The following is a 12,928-nucleotide window of genomic DNA, read 5'->3' as shown; positions in this document are numbered from 1 at the left end:
AGAATTTGAAATACAATGCCCTGCAAGTTTTTTTTTTTTGTTGTTTTTTTTTTTACAATGCCCTGCAAGTGTTCAAACCCCCTGCTAAATAATTCATTTCAGTGGATAACGTAAATGACATCAATACATAGTAGAGTGGTCTACTATAATGTATAATAATAATAATGGTTCAGAATAATTCAGATTTCTACAGAGAGGACTCTAAGATAATTAATGAACCCTGAGGGAAAGACAAAATTAATGACAGAACTATCCAAAGTACAGTAAACCTGTTAATAAAACCATTTGAACCTGTAGCATAAGTGGATGTCCCATCTCTAACAGACAGGCTGGCAAAATAATTAAAGTTGTATAAAATAATTTTTAGGGAAAAAAATATAATAATAATTTACTTATTTTTAGTGGTAGCCTACTTAGATCAAATTTAAAAGGGTCTAAAGGGTCACTGATTAAACCTATGAATGAAACCAACCTTGATATTTTCTCTACAGAATCTGAATGTATTGTGATCATAGACTGTATATAAAAGATTGTGATACGGACTTCATTTCCCATGAGCATCCGCGCGTGTTGCGTAGCTTACATAGAAACCATGGCAACAGATCAGTCAGTGCGGAGCAGCATCGCAGACAGCTCGGCTTCTCTCGTCAGTTTGGCTGTGGCTCAGTGTAGGCGGGACGTTTAATGTCATTTCATCTGTAAGCTAGAAAAAATGCTCCAAACTATATTCCTGGGTGTCCTGTGATGATAGAATCACTGCGGACAAGCTTCTGTCATCGCCGGGTCACTGTTTGAACAACGTTAGCCGGCTAATGTAGCTAGGTTCACTCGGATAAATAACGACAGTAATCGTCGAACAGTAAGTTAGTGTCTATTTTAGCTTTATATAATTTACATTAACAGAGGATGCTGGAGTCAATAAAAGTCACAGGTAATATTCTTTTTTTCTCATATTATCTTGTGACAGTAGCTAAGAGCTCATTTACTTTACTTAACATGTTATAATAACATCAGAAACATTGATAACAAGCTAAATATAATCCTGTATTAATGGTAACTTTTGTTAACTAGTTGAAATAGAAGCTCCAGTAAGCAAGTAAGTATTAACTTATTAATACTGACATTAACTAACACAAAAATCCAATCTGAAAGCATCTATTTGTAATGATTTATTTCATATTTCCCTGCCTCCATATGAAATGACTTGATATAACTGAGCTTACATGTTGTATTTTATAGTGTTTACTACGCACTTGTGTTGTTGAGAGTCATTTCATTGTGAAAAGCAGGTTTCTAATGTTAGAGGGTTTATTCAGAGGTGGATCGTGCCAATGATTGCTATTTATATGCTTTAAATGAACGATTTGTGCTTTGATAGGTTGTGGTTTGATAGTTAATAGTTATGAAAGAGATGCTTGACCATTGATTTATTTAGTTCTGCAGTTGAATTGCATGTGTATAATGTGTTTTCTGTCCTATTTAATTTCATACATGGTACCTGACAGATTGAAAATGTCTTTTATTAACTTCATAAGGCTTTCACACCCCGATTAGACAGAGATACTAGGTAGATAATATTTTGCTTTTACTATGATATGACAGTACAGCACATTACATCAGCTGAAACTGAACGCTGAGATATTGTGTTAGATAACAGTATTTGATTTGCTGGCTGAGCATGCCAATGAAACTCTAATTTGTACTCTTCCCCCTCTTCCGATCGTTGCTGCTGAAGTCATTAGTTTGCGCTGCGTGTGGCTGTGCGGATTCCGGCTCACTGCTCCCGTTCCGACCAGAGAGCCTGCTCTCAGTGTAATGTTGTCCCGGCTCACCTTACAGCCACTCTGACTTCTGTGCTGTACAGCCAGTCTCTGGAGACATGATGAGAATAATTTCCTCTGTGACGGCAGAGCTCATGAAAAGGAACGGCGCACAGCCACGGACTGCTGATGTAACAGCGGTTCAGGAAACATGACAAATTAGGTGCATTTGTGTCAGATTGAATCTTTCTGATTGATGAAAAAAAAAAAATGAAGGAACGGGAACAGACAGCTGCACTAAAGTCAGTTTGTTAAAAATAGTCACTCTAACAAATATTCCTGTAGCTTGGCACTGGAATTGATCTAAATTTATCCCTCCCTGATAAGAGGATTAGTCTATCAAGCTACTGTTTCTACAAAAGGTCTGCACATGAAGGAGGTGATTCTAAAGAAAGCAACAAACAGAATCCTCTCTCACTGGTGTCTCATATTTCTTCTTTCAGAAAGACTCCACTGGCCAGAGGTAGAAATGTCCAAAAAGTACGTCTTAAACACTGCTGACAAGCCAGTGAGTCCAAGCCAAGTCTACTTGGAGAAGATGTCTTCCAGTGTCCTCAAAGACCTCTTTAGCTCTGGCTCCAGCAGCTACAATGTCCTGCTGCAGACTGAGGAGGAGGAGGAGAAGAAGAGCCCCAAGCCGTCCCCTCACAAGAGGCCAAAGACGTCACTGAAATGTGGGAAAAGAAACCGTTCAGGTATGGCTCCTAAAAAGGTGCGGGCTGCAGAAGGTGGTGGTAGACCTGCCCAGACCAACCGCGTCCTCTCAGGCAGCAACTCCAACCTGCCGAAGCCGGTGCGGACCATCGCCGTAGTGGGCAGCACCATGGGCCTGAACCCCCGCGTACTTCCACAACTCCGGAGGACGTGCCTCCCCAGCTCCCCTCGCACTAAACTTCCTTCTCTGCACAAAGCAGCGATCACACGGGATGTGGAAAATGCCAAGAAGCTCTGCATCCTTACAGCCATCAAGCCGTTTAATGTGGAGAAAGAAAAGGCCAAGTTCTTCAAGTCTGACTTCAACTACAATCCACAGTTTGAGTACAGCAACCCTGTTTCTCTGCTTATCCTGGAACGGCATAATAATGCCTCAGATCGATTCCTGACACAGGTAAGACTTTGTTTCCACCAAGCATGTTTGGAATCATTCAATTCTTTTAGTTTGGTTCATTTGGTCCAGTGAAAGCAATACCATCTGTACCAAATACTACTACTAATAAATGCTCTGTAATGTGCTTCTCAGCCTTTAAACAAAAACTTATATATGATTCGTCTGGGGAGTGTCAACAATTATAAGACACTACCTAAAAACACAACATAATTGTTGATATCCAGCAGTCGCTTATGCTTAGAAAAGCTGTCAGAATACAGAAGTTGAAGGCAGACTACAAACAGGCACTAGAAAACACACTGTATATAATATCACTCCTTATGTTATTTATTATATTTCACACAGAACCTTAAATGTTTTGAGTTTCAAGGCATTTCATGAAAATGTAACACAATAACTCTACAATCATAGCTGCCAATGAGGACGCACTGGTTTGTAGTTTTTCTTGGAATTATACAAACTTTGGGGACGCTCATATTCTACAGTTAAACATGTATTTTGTAATCTGATTCTAATATGTTCAGACTCATTATATTTAAGATTGAACACTCTATGTCAACGATTAAGGACTCAGTATTTCTCTGACAGAATTTTAAATTTAAATTTTAATGTGAAATCCTAATTAGTGTGGAAAAGGCTTTGATTATGTAAAACTTCATGTTTGCAAATTGATCTGTTAACTGAAGAAAGAGATCAGAAAAGACCAAATTATAGCTACAACTACACATGTTGGATCTCTTTTATTAAAGAGTATGGAATTGGAAGTATGGAAGTATTGAATTTAATTTAATTGAATTGACTTCATTGTCCACCTTAATGGAAATTTGTCTTCGGCTTCTTCCAATGCATTAAATAGAAACAATAAACACCATATCATGAAGACATTAAAAACATACACCAACACCACACAAAATAAAAAACATACAACAACTTACCACTGTGCAAAGGGGCAAACAGCAGCAACCATTGTAATAAGTTAAAACCTGTTAAAAGGTGTCTTAAATAAAAAGTACTTGAGTTCGTAGTGCATTCATTTACATTCAGTGCCTGTCTAGACCTGCCTGTCTCTATGTGAAAATTACCTTGAGATAACTTTTGTCGTGATTCGGCGTTATATAAATTAAGTACAATTATTTAAAGATTGATTTTCATTATGAATTCATCTGCCAAGTGTTTTAAAAATGTCTTTCCCTTTAGAGGATAAGTGGTCAAGATAATAGAGAGATGGATGGTTGGATGGATGGATGGAAGTCTTTACCAGGATCTACAGCAGGGTCATAGTGAATCCAAGTAGCCATACAGTAATCCTATAACTTTCTTAGAAACCCCTGTTCACCTTTCAAATGACAGTGTCAGCCCTGCGTGCTGTAAAGTGAGGTCAGAAGCAGGGTTGCACAGCCAGATTAAATATCAGCTTTGGATTCATTGAACCCAGGTTTATCCCAGCTCTCTGTCTATGTTTATTATAAGCACTGGACAGAGACACAGACACTTAGAAATGCTGAAACAGTGTAGAAAGTACATTATATGCAGTTAATAAGTGCAGAAGTCCAGCAGATTCTGGCCCAGGATGCTGTGACAGGTCATTCATCACATCTGCACCCGTGTCCCCCAGTGCACGAGGCCCCGACGCTGAGCTAGCCGGTTTGAGATCAGCAACCTGCACATGGCGAGTAGTCGAGTTTAGATGCTGCGATCACATGACTCGCTGCCAAAGCTCTTTAGTGTCAGGGCTGATCAGAGCGGAAGCGTGGTGAGTCAGCTGTCCAAGTCAAAGGGGAAAGTGGATGAATTCATTCAGGAAGCAAAGGCAAAGAATTCATTTGGCAAACACCGGTAGATTAGAGTGTCTGAAGCTCTAAATGAGTCGCAGTATTTTCAAAGCTAAATTTTGATGACTTTAAGAAGACATGAGACCAAATATGTTACCATCATCATCGTCAAACCACAAATGAATGCATTGTGAAGATCAGATATATTTCTAGTGAAGTGGAAAAAAGCTCTGCGGTAATCTGTGATCTTCGGTAATCTTCCTTTTTCTTCCCTGGAGTCTGCCATAGTCTGTCACGTTTTCTGAACTTTAAAAGTGGACCACAACTTTTTTTTATAACTTTATCTTATAACATTCTCAGCATTTGTCTGAACAAATAGTTACTCAGAGAACTTAATGAGAACGTGTAGCAGGCTTTAACCTTGCTGTGGGCTGACATGACTGACTTGTACACTGATGCTCACAGGCTATCTCCACATTTCAAACTCACACATTAGTTACGTTACGGCCGAGTCCTAAACAGAGGAGGAAATGAGCGTCCCCTCTGCAAATTGGTGTCCTACAATGACCTGAACTGTCTAGACTGCTGAATTTCCACAGCGCTGTTCTCTATAAGGAGAGTAAAAAAGGGTGAGGAACTACAGAGGATGAAAAATTGTATAAAAGTCTAAATAAATGCAGAAATAAATAATTGAATAGATCAAAAATAAATATATTTTGGCAATGAATAAGGACATTAACTGAATATTTTCTATATTTCTATGAATAATCTTTTCATCATTTTTTATTTATACATTTAATTATTTATTTATCTCTTTATTTATACATTTCTTCTTTATTTATTTCCCTCTGTGTTACATCAAAAATAAATGAATGAAGAAATGATGAAATGTAGAAATAACGATGTGAAAAAATAAAGAAATAGTGAAACATAGGAATACAGAAATAAATCAATTAAGAAGTAAAGAAATAATGAAATGTAGAAAAGCAGAAATAAACAAATGAAGTAAAGAAATAATGAAATGTAGAAAAGCAGAAAAAAATGAATGTGGAAATTCAGAAATAAACAAATGAAAAATAAAGAAATATCAATCAATCTTTATTTATTTATTTATTTATTTATTTATACTCCAGTCATTTTTCATCTTTCCTAAGAAACTGTGTGGTAAAAGCGAAACATTCAGGATGCAGCCACACACACTTAAATCACATATATATTTCATGCATGTGGGTATAGGACGTCAGCATGATAAATGAATAGACATAATTAAATTGTTGCATTTTAAATGGGCTAATGCTTTCTCAAATGTTCATATTATCATTAGATGCCCATCTTCAAATGAATTAATTAGAGGCATTTAAAGCACAGGTGTTATTAATAGCATTAACAATTACTCTGTTCTATTCAGGTGTCCCACTGAGTCATGACAGTGTGACAGTGAGCCACCACATGTAATAGATCTTATTCACAGCAGGCATTATGATGAAGATTTGCTGTCACAGTAGAAAAAGCACAGGGGTAGATAATAAAATGAAAGATGGCCGAGTTCCATTTAGCTGCTTCAGTTTCAGGGCCCTGCTGTCGTTGTTGATGCTGGATCACTGTCACACTGTCATGATTTACTGGGACACTTGGAGAGAACAGGAGGTTTAAAGTTATTAATAACACCTGTGATTTTCCTACTAATGCGTAATGTCTGCTTTTATGTTATTTTTAGAACAGTGATTGTGAGACGGTCAGGAGGAAGCAGTATGTTTGTAACCTACTTGACTAAGGTGGGACACTTCACTTTGTGTAACTCCTGGGCTGAAAGTGACACTGAAGTCAGTCCCTGAAAATAGATAATATTCATCATTAATTCATGTAGTGTAAGGCAAGGCTGTAAACTGGAGTTAAACAGTAGAACAACTGCAAACACATTTAAGTTTGAAGTAGTGTTAGGCAATTTAAAAAGTATTTATTTTAAGTATCTAAACACAGACTGTAGCTGGACTGCAGTAATCATGATTGACAGTACACTGGTTAATAGAAAAGAGAGTGTTGGGCACGTTACTTTGAAAAAGTAATCAGTTATAGTACTTTTTTTTTAAATGTTCAAATATGTCAAATGACTCGGCTGCCCCAATCATACTGGCCTATAGTACTATAGTGAAACAATAAAATACTATAGATAGTTTAGAACTTTTGATATTTATTGAACAGACAACAACTGGCCCAAAACACGTTCAAAATTAAATTATGCTTCTTAAGAAATGTACTAAAAAGAAGTAAATAATAAAATTGTACATGTAGCAGATGTGCAGCAATTTAATTTTATTCCTCAAAAAGCAAACTGTTTAACAATATAAACTTCTCTTTGTGTGGTAAAAGAGAAGTTTACAATATAAACTTAAGAGAAGTTTATATGTGCGACAGCCACTGTGCATGTGTGTGTGCTGAACACGCCCTACTCTTTGGTTTTTGGTTTTGCCCCTAAGTGCAGACAGAGAGAGAGAGAAGCGCCTGTTCGGGCAAAAACCGCTTCAGTGAGGTCTGAAGAAGTAACACCGCTTTTTTTTGGCAGTAATGGTTACAGCGTTTTAACGGGGGAAACAGTCATTAATTTGATTACTAGTTAAACTCTCAAATCAAGCATTTTTTAGTACGCATACAGGCTTTTGAGTATACCTAATTTTGTCATTTTTTCAGTATAAACACACTACATTCTCATGATTCTTGTTACTTTACACCCACCTCTGAATCATTAAGATAATTGCCTTCAATACACATGTATTCAACCTTCTTCCCACAGTGAAAGCAGTAAAGTATCAGATCCATCCATGAAATGGCAACATGCTATGTGGTTTGTGGGTAATGCAGTCCTTTAAACTTCAGTAATGTAATGTTATCTTTCACTTCACATCTTTTCAACTTTTGAGCACCAACATGGATCGGTGCAGAGTACTGCATGTCCAAAAGCATGGACAACAGGAGGTCATCAGTCACAGAGAGCTTTCAGGTTATGAGTTGTATATTTTTTATTAACCACAGCGTTTGTCTTTAAATCTCATGCAGGCGGTGAATATCATGGAGCTCGCCCTGCAACGATATGGCAGCTATGAGAAGTTTGAGCAGGCCACCGGGGGCAGCCTCCTCACCAAGAGCCGCATCTGGCATAACGTCAAGAAGTACATGGAGAAGGAAGGCTGCATAGGAGAGGTGAGTCCTGACAACACGGGTGGATTTCATTATGAAGGAGGTCCTTTACTCTTCGTGTTGTTTTTCCCAGTTTGATTTAAACAGAATATTTAAAGGCTTGACAACATGAAGCCTGGTGTTGTTGTGCGGCTGCCCTCTGTAGTCTGTGTCATGGTGGAATAATTGTGCATTATCATTACGGAGCAGCAGACAGCATCACAGTGAATGTGCTCCAGGGGAAAAGTAAGACCTTACAAAAAAAAAAGAAGAAATTCCACTTCACTGGAGTCATCCTGTAATTTGCTTCTGTGGAGATGTGTTTATGTAACCATAAACAAATACATTTTACATCACCATGTTAATCAAGCTCCACTGAACACCACATATATACATATATACCATCACACTGTGTTTGCTTCACAGTCCTCATGAGTTGAGGCATATAAGACTAATACTCGGGAGTATATTGCCTTAAGTAAGAAAAAACACCCAAAAAACGTCTAATTCTTTTATTGTTACTCCTGTGGTGAAGCAACAGTAATAATAAAATCATACAGAGATGTTTCCAGCACAGCTACAACTGATAGCACAACATACAGTATATCTGACCCTTTAGAAAGACTGTATGTCCATGTCCTTCTTCATTGAAATGAATGTGGAGTACGTCTGTAAGGTGTTGTCTTCCAGTGTCTCTCTATTCTCACAGTGCCAGCAGTGTAACGTTTTTTGCATTATTTGTCTACTCCTGACATACTTGGCTATCGCGTCCAGGATGGTAATTAAAATGGAAGCATATGAGACAGGCTTAAGGGAAAAATACACCAAATATAACAATATAAACAGCAAAAACCTAACATCCATCCATACCTGTGTGTTGACAGATAGTAGTCCAGGTGACAGATGACCTCCTGTCCAGAGCCTCCATGACGGTGGTGAACAGCAGACCCACACTGACCATCAACATCTCCACTGCCAGAGAGCATTGGCTGGAAGGCATGCTGAGGCATGAGATTGGTAAGTAATGGCTAGAGATCAATTTAAATTTGGTTATAACGTTTTCAAGGAAAAATAAAACGGAATTAATTGTTCCTTTTCATGGCCCGCGATCCTCAAGAAGAGATCTTTTTAGTTGTTCCCGAGACAACACTCTGGAACAAGCTACCTGAGTAAATCAGATCAGCAGTTTCAGTGACTTCTTTCAATCTCTTCTAAAAACATATTTTTATCTGAGAGCTTTTCAACACTTTATTAGATTTTACTGACTGTCTGAACCATTGATTCTCATACATTTTATGGATTTTATTAATCTTATTGATCGCCCTTTTGCTGATGACACTGTCATTTTTTTGATGGACTGCTCTGATTGATTGTGTTAATTTTAATGTATGTTTGCGCTGTACTCAGTCTTAATGTAAGTGTTTTATGATTAGCTTGTTTTAATTATGTTGCTTTATATGACCTGCAGGTCTTAATTTGTTACCCTCAGTGAAGCACTTTGTAATGTTAGTTTGGAAAAGTGCTCTATAAATAAAGATTATTATCATTATTACTGAATAAAGTTGGCTTGAATTTGAACTTGAATTCAGCTACTATATATATAAGTCTTTGTCTCTGTCCACCAGGCACACATTATTTCCGTGGCATCAACAACTGCCACCAGCCGTGGAGCAGCAGCGTGGGCAGGAAGAAGCACAACCTGAAGCCTCTGAACCCCACAGAAGAAGGGCTGGCCAGCATCCACAGTGTCCTGTTCAGGAAAGACCCCACGCTGTGGCGCGCAGCCCTGCTCTACTACACCGTCTACCAGGCCAGCCACATGTCCTTCTCTCATCTTTTCAATGACCTGGGACGCTTCGTCCAGGATCCCATCACCCGCTGGGACTACTGTGTCCGAGCCAAGAGAGGCCAGTCCGATACAGCACAGCCAGGTCACTATGTCACAAGATTTATTAGGACCAATAGTGGGCTTTTATAAAATTTTAAATGTGTTTGATCAAATGTTATATATAGATCAGACAATAGTACACTGGTTGTCTATTTTCTTTAAGTGGATCTCTCACATTGCAGGGTGCTTCAGTAAAGATCAGGTCTACCTGGATGGCATTCTGAAGATCCTTAGACACAGAGACAAGATCAACTTCCCACTGCTGATGACTCTAGGAAAGGTGAGTCTGTTTATTCTAGTTCATTTACATATTTACTACCCTAGATTATGTAGCTGCTTCTTGATCAGATGTTGCAAAGATGTTGTCACGTCTCCAGTGCTGTCCTCCATAACAGCGCTACAGTCAACAGAAACAGCAGAACACTGTTATATGGTTGCAGTTCAGACATAAGGTAAGATTAATGAAGTTTATATAACCTCTCTGAGGACGGAACAGACCGGGGTCTTCTGCTTCAGAGGAGCTGTAAGCTTTCAGGGTTAAACAGTATGTTCATTCCAGCTGTAGATGTGCTTGTGTTGTGTTTTTAATAGCATCAGCCCAGCATTAAAACAGTGAACAGAAACACACTTTTTAAAGGTAGCATTTAGTTTTTTTCCATAGAGCTGAGTGCAGAGTTGGAGAAAAATTCAGTACGACACCTTTCACACACTCAGTCATTTGACAACTGTTCATATAAAAATATGAATTAGTTCTATTCCTATGCAGCAGGTTGCTAAATCTGTCCTGTGGTGTGTTTCTGTGGGCTCAGGTGTCATTTGAAGATGTGGACCGCCTGAAAGCTGTGGCTCAGATGGAGAACGTCCGCATCCCACACTTCATGCAAGACCAGGCGAAGTACGCTGAGCAGCTGACGAATATCATGGCAGTCAACCAGCTGACTGACGAGGAGCTCAGGACCATCATCTAAATGAAGCTGTCACATCACTGCCAGCCCTGGCCTGCATGCCTCTACACCACCACTGTCATCATGCATGGTAGCAGAGAGTGTGTGACCTGCACAGCGTGCTGTACTGCATGTCATGTAGAGATGTGTTAGATCCATACATTAGTTTGACCTGATATAAGCTTTGAATTAAAATCTGTTACTGCACAGTTGTTTTCCCACTCATACTGTAGGAACCACCCAGAGAATCATTTCAGTGTGTTGTGTTTAGGGCTGGCTATAGTTGGAACTGTTTCTATACTAGTGCCAATGCAATGAGTTGCTGTATCAATACGAAATGATACCTTTTCAAAACCTTACTCTACTTTTCTTTAACATTTTCCAAGAATTTCGTGCCAACTTTTTATTTTTATTTGACTGTTTCTGATACTCAGCTTGGTTTGAGGTTTGATACCCACTCTTAGGTTTGGAGTTTTTTATTTTGTAGCCTCTCAGTGGCTACTTTAGCATTCAAAAGAGTTCTAATATCCCATGAAGACCTAAATTAGACATCATAATCTGATGAATATATATCACTGATATTTGTTGTGTTTTTTTGTGTTTTTTTAAATGAACACTTAACATGAACAACCTTCTTCAATGTCTTTTAAAGGAATAGTTAAATATTTTGGGAAAGGTTTTCCAAGAGTTACTGTAAATGGAGACCAATACCACCCTCATGTCGGTGTGTTAAACTACTGTCGTGGAAAATTAGCCTAGCTTAGCATAAAGACTTGCAACAGCGTGAAAACTAGCATGGCTCTGTCCAAATTTCATGAGTATGCCTACCAATGTATCTAAAGTACCTTCATTTTTAAATCCATACATAAACAGAAATTAAAACAGGACAATTTGTGTTTTATGTGGAAGTTATGTGCTGGAACACATTTTAAGTGATTAGCAGCTGTGAGCAGTGAATTCCTGTAGTTGTGTCATCATGGTAAGGTTGGCCATGCCAAATAAGGTCCATGAACAGGCACAATGTAAAGAAACTGTACATTGGGCCTGTTCATGGACCTTATTTGGCAACCTGCGCTATAGTTGGAAGTCGATGAATAAACTTGTTCATTAAGAATGAGCTCCAGCACTGAATCAAATCACCATTTTTACTCTTCTGTTCATGAACAGGTGTAAACTAACGACATACTATGTCTGAATTAATCTCCTTTTGAGGTGTTGGTAGACATATGTTTGAATTTTGGACAGACTCGAGCTAGTTGTTCCACCCTGCCTAATGCTAAGCTAGGCTAATACTTGTACTAGTAATTAACACACAGGCATGAGGGTGGTATTGATCTTCACATCTCACTCAAGCAAATAATTGTAGGAAATTATACAGTAGACACATAAACTTGTCAGCTCTCTCTGGTGTATAAACTCTGAAATAGGGACATTGTTTCTAAATTACCTCAAACATTTCTCTACTGTAATTTCTCTGTTGTAATTTCTTGTTAATTCTAAACTGACATATACGCACACGGTGACAGAATATCAGCGAATTAATTGTCGGTGCTTTTTTTTTTTCTTTTGTGCATAAATATGATTAAATGTAGACACACAGAACATCCATTAGTTATAGCACAAGCCATTAAAACATTGATCTTATTCCAATATAAGTGTACTTACCTAGTGTTTTATATCTGTCTCTGTAGTGAAGATGAATACTTTCTTGCACTTTGTTTCCTCTAGATACATCTTAGGGTAACTATTTTTGTAGTACACATGTTAGGCATTACTAGTAACACAGAGGTGTTGCTGTAAAAAAAAAAAAAAAAGGTGGTGAATGGATGGAGCAGCAGGCAGAGATGTAAGTGCTTCATCAGCAATGTCACACTCTGCTAATTAAAGCTGGTGCCTGTCAGCATTGTTCTACACTTGCTGATAGCTTGATGCTGAAAAGAGAATAGAGGTGAATGAGGTGTGAAGGTCTCTTGTAATAACATATATAACATTTTGAAGGTGTGTTTCACATGATGCTCGATGAAGCTACGGTGGTCCCAGTGCACTGACTTGAATCCCCTGTTTCACTATTTGCACTTTCTTACCTTTTGATCTACCTTTTTCAACTGCGCTGATATTAGCAGTTACTGTGTCAGTGTCATTTATAGATACAGATGTTTATGTTTGACTAAAAAACCAAATGCCTCGTGGTTTTATCGTGATACTTGATGAGTTTTTTTTTG

The 12,928-nt window shown here is 38.2% G+C and overlaps 1 protein-coding gene across 1 annotated transcript; it reads left to right on the top strand.

The window, feature by feature from the left end:
- Nucleotides 1-906: 906 nt before the first annotated feature.
- Nucleotides 907-11,162, top strand: matcap2 (microtubule associated tyrosine carboxypeptidase 2). The gene is made up of 7 exons (XM_062436155.1): nucleotides 907-931; nucleotides 2,264-2,928; nucleotides 7,755-7,898; nucleotides 8,759-8,891; nucleotides 9,500-9,805; nucleotides 9,945-10,042; nucleotides 10,572-11,162. The coding sequence occupies exons 1-7, from the start codon at nucleotides 907-909 to the stop codon at nucleotides 10,728-10,730; spliced, it is 1,530 nt and encodes a 509-aa protein (XP_062292139.1). The 3' UTR covers nucleotides 10,731-11,162.
- Nucleotides 11,163-12,928: the final 1,766 nt, after the last annotated feature.

The sequence above is a fragment of the Scomber scombrus genome, chromosome 16 (assembly GCF_963691925.1).
Source record: "Scomber scombrus chromosome 16, fScoSco1.1, whole genome shotgun sequence".
Taxonomy (NCBI): domain Eukaryota; kingdom Metazoa; phylum Chordata; class Actinopteri; order Scombriformes; family Scombridae; genus Scomber; species Scomber scombrus.
The sequence above is the reverse complement of the archived record's forward strand: the minus strand, read 5'-3'. Positions and strand labels throughout refer to the sequence as shown.